This window comes from Myxocyprinus asiaticus, chromosome 11 (assembly GCF_019703515.2).
Source record: "Myxocyprinus asiaticus isolate MX2 ecotype Aquarium Trade chromosome 11, UBuf_Myxa_2, whole genome shotgun sequence".
Lineage (NCBI taxonomy): Eukaryota > Metazoa > Chordata > Actinopteri > Cypriniformes > Catostomidae > Myxocyprinus > Myxocyprinus asiaticus.
In genome coordinates this window covers 47,055,896-47,065,000 of record NC_059354.1, presented here as the reverse complement: position 1 = coordinate 47,065,000, position 9,105 = coordinate 47,055,896, and the positions used below count along the sequence as shown (strand labels likewise).

Sequence of the window (9,105 nt, the reverse complement as noted above, 5' to 3'; positions counted from 1 at the left end):
CCACAAATGCACTGATTTGTTATCTTCCCCACTGAGCAAAAGATCCAGCCACAAAGCCACCATATGCAGTCAAAGCAGCTTATCTAATGTCTAAACGGCTGAAAACTAATTTTCATACAAGAAACAGAACAGATGCAAATATTCTTTAATACAGTACCTTCTTACATGAACAAACTCATGCAATGCCAGTAGATGCAAATCATAATATGCTGACTTTCTAAGAAAGTAGTCAGGAGGGGGTCATAAGGCCATTGTGGTGTCAGATTTCTACTCTGTAACAGCAGGAGGAATTTTCCATGTAGTTGCTTGTGTTTGGTTGAATCCTTTCCTTCACTATCAAAGCAATTGTTCACCCAAGAATTAAAATTCTGTCATTAATTACTCACCCTTCTTTAGTTTAAAACCTTTATACTGTCATTTTGTCCCCCTCTGGAACACAGGAGAACTTTTGAAAAATGAATCTACACTCAGCTCTTTTCCAGACAACGAGTCCGTTGTGACCATGGCTCAAAGTGACAAAACAAGTACCTTAAAAGTACCATAAAAGCATTCACGCCATATATTCCTAGTCTTCTGAAGTCATATGATAGCTAAATTGAGGAACAGACCAAAAAATTAGTCATTTAAAATCTCAACGGAGCTCTCAAATTAAATATGCTGCCTTTAGACGCATCCTGTCATATTAGACATTGTGAAACTTGCGAGAACCAATGGCTTTTGGTGTTATTATTGTAAAAAATGGTCAAAAAGTCTGATAGTCTACAAAAATATTTTAGTCCAACTTTTATTGTCCATTTCTGTGAGCTGAACTGCCACTTTTCTTAAAGTGACAGTACCGTTTTAGCACTTGTTCTACATATCAGTGTAAATACTTGTAAATAGTACAAATTATGCATGTAAACAATAAACATGTAACATTATATATACAGCTGGTACTACGTGAAAGCTGTGCTGTGTGTGTAAACCTCACTCCCCTTTCCTCGAGAGGCGCACTAGCGACTGACACTAGGGGCTATATCCTTTAGCCTCTTCGTTAGCGTGTCTGCCTCCCATGCTGGAGACACCAGTTCAAATCCCGTTTGGAGCGGATTGAGCAGGACCGGTTACATATATATATAGTATATATGCAATATAATTTATGCAGTTTCAAGATGTTTTCTTGATGGAATTTGGAATACATGGATTTTAACATTTTTAAAAAGCAAAATTTTGACAAAAATTATGAAAAACAAATGATAATATACATAATTAGAAGGTCCCCTGTATAATTAATAGCATTAGCTAAGAGAGAATTTCTTGCATATGTATGCAAAATGGACATTATAACTTAATAAACCCATATGAATCGGAAGCGCATAGAATTGAACCAAATCAAATCAAGAGCTTGTGGATCAGAATCGAATCGGGAAATCTGTATCAATACCCAGCCCTAACTTGAAATAGATTGCACAAGCCATTTGGACTACTTTTATCATACTTTCATGGAGTTTTTTGTTTTTTCATCCTTTTTTGGAGCTGTAGAGACTTATTGTTATTGTATTTAACCTTCTGAAACCCGAGTGTGACTGCTGTGTGCATTTTCCATTTCCCCTTTTGATTTGTAACTAGTAGCACCTAATAAACAAGCAAGAAAAAAAAAAGTTCTAGAACAAGTACTTTTTTTTTTACTTTAGAGGGAATAATGTCTCATTTTCCCACATATGTGGACTTATCAGCGTGCTAATGCACAAAAAATGAACAGATTTTTTAAAGTGGCAAATCAAACGAAACAAGAGACGGTACTCTTTACAACCAAACAGATTTCAATCAAAACACTTATAGATTTCTTACCAGATGCACTTTTGTTGGCACTGTGCCCGTAGAAGCGCTTCACTGAAATCAACGTCATGCTGTTGTATCACGTGATGCGGTGCGCCAGAATTTTAACCCTTAAATGACAGTGTAGTGTTGTGAACAGTTTTCAGTCGGTTTAAATTAATTTAAATTATGCGTTGCGATTAGCAAAGTCAAAATACAACATCCACACATGTGGATGCGGGGTCGCACGAGGTTAAAACAGCTGCATAAAGATTCTTCTAAATATCTCCTTCTGTGTTTCACGGAAAGAAAACAGCATATGAGTTTGGTTGAGTAAATATTGACAGAATTTACTTCAATGGGTGAACTATAACATGATTATGTTAATATAGTAATGTCCTCAGGCTGTAGTGTCTAAACGCCTGTCTAGTGTGGTTCAAAATAAATGTTATTGTTTTGTTTTTCCAATTTCAGTGGAACATGCCGAAGAGCGAAGGGAGAATTCAAAACTCTGTGATAAATTCCCTCCATTTTCAGACGAAGCGGAGACACAGCAAATCAGACCTGCTCTTGTTTTTTTGTTTTTTTTCAATTGGAGCCATTCATTTCTAACAGTTACTGTCAAGCACCGAACAAATGCAGCATTCTGTATGTATGCCTGAGGTACCATCACTAATGGCTTCAAAGCCATTCAAGATTTACAGCTCCAAACGCACGTAAATGCATCATAATGCCTTCAAAAGTGTCGTGCCTCTACGTGTTGACAGTTGTTTGCTGGGCGAGTGCTCTGTGGTACCTCAGCATATCCCGTTCCACATCATCCTACATCGGCCAGCTGTCCGCGCCGGCGCATAAAACGGTGAAAGTGCTCAAGAGCATCAACGCGACATTCAGCAACATCAGGACTCGTCCGTTAAACCCCCATGCCTTTGATTTCATCATTAACGAGCCTAAAAAGTGTGAAACCAATGTGCCCTTCCTCGTTATCCTCATAACAACGACGCACAAGGAGTTTGACGCTCGCCAGGCCATTCGGGAGACGTGGGGTGACGAGAGCACATTCAGCGACCTTCGCATCATCACGCTGTTCCTTCTCGGACGCAGTACGGATAGAGTTCTCAACCAGATGGTGGAGCAAGAGAGCGAGATCTTTCATGACATCGTAGTTGAGGATTTTATCGACTCGTACCACAATTTGACGCTCAAAACATTGATGGGAATGCGTTGGGTGGCGACCTTCTGCAACCAGGCCAAGTATGTGATGAAGACGGACAGCGATATCTTCGTCAACATGGATAACTTGGTGTATAAACTCTTGAAGCCGCCTACCAAACCCAGACGGAGGTACTTCACGGGTTACGTCATCAATGGCGGACCCATACGGGACATGCGTAGTAAATGGTACATGCCTCGAGACCTTTATCCAGAGAGCAAATACCCACCGTTCTGCTCGGGCACGGGATACGTGTTCTCCGCAGATGTGGCAGAGTTGATCTACAAGACTTCTTTGCACACTAGACTCTTGCATCTCGAGGATGTTTATGTCGGGGTGTGTCTGAGGAAGTTGGGTATTCACCCGTACCAGAACAGTGGCTTCAATCACTGGAAAATGGCTTACAGTCTCTGCAGATACCGCAGGGTCATAACCGTCCACCAGATCTCGCCCGAGGAGATGCACCGGATCTGGAACGACATGACCAGCAAGAAGCATCTAAAGTGTTAGTGAAAGACGCCTGAGGACACGTTGTGTATTTGTGCCCTTTCTTTTTAAAACCATAAAGCAAAAGATGTGACAAGGAGCCTTGAGACTTGCACAGCACATACAGTAGACCTTTCTTAGAAGTACTAACATCCTTTTGGTGCATTTAAAGGAATAGGCTGATTCTCAGGAAAACTGTCAAGAAAATGTCCTGGTCCTATTTTACTTGAAAATCAAAAAGAACAAGGGTAATCAAAAAAAAAAAAAAAAAAAAAAAAAAAAAAACAGGGCCACTATGTTTAATTGCTCACATCTTAAAAATGCATAAAGGCATTTGCATGATTTTTGGTGTACTTCTATGACTTTTTGTAAACAAAAAAAAAAAATTTGTAAATTGTTTGGCCCAAAAAATGGGGACACATTGCGAAAGAGAAGCATCTAAGTTTGCTGCCATTGAAAATGTAGCTAAACAATTTACTTATTTATTTGTTTGTAGCAAGTTGTTCCTCACGATGACGTCACAGTGATGTCATTTTGTTGCTTACAAAAAGTTGAAGTACGCCAAAAATCGTGCAAATGCCTTGATGCATTTTTAAGATTTGAGCAATCAAACATAGTGGCATCGTTTTTTGGGGACTCCCTGTAGAAAATGAAGGCCGTTTTTCAGGCAAAATATTTTTTTTTACCATACATTGTGACAAGCGTTGGGTAAATTACCATAAAAATAGTGATACGATATAAATGACTTTCTACTTGTCTAAATTGTAATCAGATTAATGTAATCACATTACTAATAACCACACTTTTAAGTTATTTTCTAAAACACTTCACAGAAATGTGTCTTTCTGCTCAATAAATTCAAAATAATGTTTATATTTCCTCCTTGTTCATTGTTGTTGTGCCTTCAGCTTTCACAGAAACACAAAAAGACATACTTATGAACATAATTCATGTTTTAAATGTAGTCTAAACAAATAATATTATTTTATAAATATGTGTAACCCAAGTAATGTACTTAAAAGTAACTAATTTAATTGAAAATCAGTAACTGTAGTCTGATTACAGAAATTAAATTGTAACATATTACATTACTTTTTGACTTTAAAAAGTAATTAGATTACCGTGACAAATTATTTTTCAATCCGATTAAACCAAACACTGATTGTGACATTATTTCCATGATAGTTCGCATATATAACCCCCCAATTCCCATTACTGCAATGCAAAAAAATATGTATTATTTAAATTGTAAAGTATTTATCCATCATAGTAGTACTCCCTGGTACTGCCTTTCAACTTCAAATTGTACAACAGCATCGTTTTTTTTTTTTTTTTGCTGTAATACATTAAAAAATTACTGTTACAGTAATGAGAATCATTATTGAAAACAATGGGAACTGCAAAAGCAAAACATTCTGTTGTGTTACGGGAATAAGAATTGGGTATTAAAATGTAATTAAGTGTCCTGAAAATAATGTCACAATGCAAAAAAAATGTATTGGTCCTAAATGTACTGTAAGCTTAATTTTCTTTATGCACAAATGTAATTTATATTATATATATATATATATATATATATATATATATATATATATATATATATATATATATATATATATAACACACACACACTACCGGTCAAAAGTTTTGAAACACTTACTCATTCTTTATTATAATTATTTTTCACATTTTAGAATAATAGTAAAGTTATCAAAACTATGGAATAACATAAATGGAACTATGGGAATTATGTTGTGACTAAACAAAATCCAAAATAAATCAAAACTGTGTTATATTTTAACATCTTCAGAGTAGTCACCCTTTGCCTAGAATTTGCAGACATGTACTCTTGACATTTTCTCAACCAACTTCTTGAGGTATCACCCTGGGATGCTTTTTAAACAGAATTGAAGGAGTTCCCATCTATGTTGGGCACTTATTGGCTGCTTTTCTTTATTATTTGGTCCAAGTCATCAATTTAAAAAATATATATATATTTTTTTTAATTATTACATTTTAGTTTTATAATGAAATAAATTAATATGGTGGCACAATTATATTTTTGTCTACAAAACTAATTTCAAACATTTAAGCATACGCCTTCAGATCAAAAGATTTTTAAGATCATGAGAAACATTTCAGTCAAGTGTTTCAAAACTTTTGACCAGTAGTGTGTGTATATATATATATATATATATATATATATATATATGACCTGGCAAATTCTGAATATTAAATAGGACCAGGACATTTTCTATGACAGGTTTCACAAGAATCACCCTCCAAAAATGAAAAATATTGGTCATTATTTTTTTTAGTTTTAGTTTTAGTTTTTTACTTTCTTTCTTCCTTGGAACACAAAAAGAGGAAGTCCTCATTCATTGTAATTTCATGGAAGTAACCAACATGATTTTTAGAATTCCTTCTTTTGTGTTCCACAGAAGAAAGTAAGTCACAGAAGTTTGGAACACATGAGGGTGAGTAAATGAATGTTCATGTTTGGGTGAACTAAACCATTTAAAAACACCAGAACCCATGGATGAGAATTATTAGGGACATTTTCTAATCATGTTAATATTCTAATTGTGCCAGTCTGTTAATAAAGAGTGAAGCGACAACTTGCTGGTTTTGCATATATTATTGCAAAATCCTACATAATGGTTTGTTTTTGGTTCAGATGCACAGCAAACGTATACTTGGTTTCAAATTGAATGAATGTCCTTGATAGTTCACTTTACTTTGCACATAACCCGGCCCACACGGAATTTCGAAGAACCCTCAAGAAAGCTGCACAGATTTTATTAGCAAAAATAATCACCATTGGCTGGACAACCAGAAAGTCCCACCCTAAACTCAGTTTGGTCCAAATGCTTAACCTTTAAAATATTTTGCCTATTTTTGATTGTGCTTTTTGCTAACAATAAAAGTGTAGTACACTCAGCTTAGTTTAATGCATTTTGCTTTCTTTAAATTAAATTTTCCCCCAAATCAGAGCAGAAAATGTGAAAAAAGTCTGCAGATTTCATCTGAGCCTGCACATTCTGTATCTGTTGGATGCAATTGTACAAATGTGAGTGTGAGAGTTTTAACTAAAAAGTTTCAAACAAAGTTTCACAATGTTTAACAACTGCTTCATTTATGTGAAAGCGCCTGGATTCAGTTTTGTTTACATGTTGGAAAAAATGATTGCTTTTCTTGTAAAAGACTGTAAACTGTACTATATAAGATACTTGTTATTATCACTTTGTATCAAGCTTCATCTAGTGAATATACTGCTGCTTAAGGAACACAGTGTATATGTGGCATATAATGAAGCACTTTGGTGAGAAACATATTGAAAAGTTGAAAGTGATTTATTTTCTTAGGATATGATTCAGTTGAGGCCAAAATGTGATTCACATGTTTTTATTATTATTATTATTATTATTTTGTTCTTTTTTTTAATTGTTTGGAGTTGTTGGCATTAAAATTTAACTGAAAACAATAACTAACATACTGTCCCCTTGGGTACTATTGTATTATACGGTTCATTTTTTACATAAAATATATAACAGTGTGCTTTCTGTTGAAATGTTTATCTTTATAATTATATGTTTTTGCTCATTTACATTCAAGACCCACGGACCTAATTAGCAATAAGCCACCTGAGGCCATGAGTTGCAAAGACTTTACCATAGGCGAGGCGTGCATAAAACACTTAACTGAGGTAAAATCACTGTAATGCAAGTTTTACAACCAGGTACGTATTTTCCAGCAGGTCATATAGTCCATGAGCCCAGGTGTAGGCTGTTTATGGTCAACAAGCAGCATTGCACATTAATATGCAATGTGCAGACTTAAGTAAGTTTAACAAAACAGTCAGTTTTCTAAACAAAGTTTGAATGCTTGGAAACATAATTAAAAACAAAAATTATGAATGCACATTTTATGAGCTTGATTGTTTTAACAAAAACAATGTTGCACTCAAACATTTGTGGTTCTTTTAAATTGGATGTCTTTTTTTGCCTTTACCTCAACACATTCAATAATTTGACACTAGAAATGTGCTACATCCAGCAAAATATCCAACCCACCTCCATTCCCTCTGGAATTCACCAGTCACTGATCATGCCGAACAGTGCCACTTGGCAGACTGGTCAGACAGCTAGCGATGTGCCAAATGCTGGTGTTGCCAACTTCTGTCAGCAACCGTGACAAATGAATTTTGGTATTGTCGGTATATGGCATGACTGAGCCAGTGCTTTATAACAACTGATTTTTAATCAGGAAGGGTTGTCTATTATGCAAAGCCTTCCAGGGATGCTGTTGTCATTGCAGGATTTAAAGCAGCAATCAGTGTCCTTCAGTGAATATTGCTTAAAAAAATGCATATCATTTAAACCTAGTAGTGCATATCAAGGATGTTATTAATAGGACCAGAAGATTGCTTTGCAAATAATCAGTGTTGCATTTTAGGGTGTACTACAAGTCTTGAGCGGGGCAATAGGGCTATGGCATATATAGATAAAAATAAAATAGCAATATGTTTCTGCCCTTGGACGATTGATGTTGATACATTTAAAAAGGGAGTTATTTTCTGTAAAAAAGCACAAATCTGTGTTACAGGGAGGCATTTACAATGGAAGTGAATGAGGGCCAATCTGTAACCATTAAAATACTCACTTTTTCAAAAGTATAGCCACAAGACAAAAAAAAAAAAAAATGTATGTAAACATGATTTTAGTGTGATAAAATCACTTAATAACCTTTTCTGTGTAAAGTTATAGCAAATTTTATAACTTTGTTGCCATGATGATGTAATATCAGCAAACCCTAAAACCCTAAAATGACGATTTAAACAACTTTACATTTCAAATAACACATGAGTTTTAACAGAAGAGTTAATGTAAGTGTTTTTATAAAATTTTAAGCTTTACATTTTTGCCTTTAAACCCTCCAAAAACTGGCCCCATTTACTTCGATTTTAAGTGCCTCACTGTAACCTTAATTTTTGCTTCTTTTAAAGAAAAGGAGGGACGAGATGAAATTATTTCTTGTGGTAATCAACATTATGCCACAAATGCTGTCAATTGAGCTTAACCCTGTAACGCTGTGTGTATCAAATATGATACACGATGTTTAACAGCTCCTGTCTCACTCTCTGTTCAAGCTGAAAAGCCAAATAAACGTATGGCATGTAAGTTTCACATGTTTATGGCACCATCTAGTGGTTATTTGTGAAAAAAGTGGTTTCAATGTTTATATCGATCTATTTAAAATGGTGGCGGACTTGCGTGATAAATGACAGCTTATTTTAATAAAGTAAAAGTGACAGTAATGATTATATTGTTACTGATATTTTAAAATGAGTATTTGCTGAATATAAGCAACTTATGCTTGGTTAAAATGTTGTCTATAATTATATGGTACAAAAGGCTTTTGAGGCATATCTCTCTATCACCATTACATTCCATTCATGCCCACTATACAAAAAAATCACAGAGCTTTGAAAATTCTAACATATACTTTTTATAAGATATATTTAAAGTGTGAACTAATATTTCTGTGTATTTTCATATATGCAGCGTGCTCTGTCATTATAAAGATCTCATTATTTTACATTACAAGTT

General features: G+C 34.9%; 1 protein-coding gene across 1 annotated transcript in view; it reads left to right on the top strand.

Moving 5' to 3' along the window:
* LOC127448422 (beta-1,3-galactosyltransferase 1) overlaps nucleotides 1–3,997 on the top strand; it is a 28,586-nt gene extending 24,589 nt beyond the window's left edge. The window contains exon 3 of the mRNA XM_051710927.1: nucleotides 2,272–3,997. Coding sequence (XP_051566887.1) covers nucleotides 2,528–3,520 — 993 coding nt within the window. The 5' untranslated portion in view covers nucleotides 2,272–2,527 and the 3' untranslated portion in view covers nucleotides 3,521–3,997. The remainder of the gene's footprint in view (nucleotides 1–2,271) is intronic.
* The last annotated feature ends 5,108 nt before the right edge of the window (nucleotides 3,998–9,105 follow it).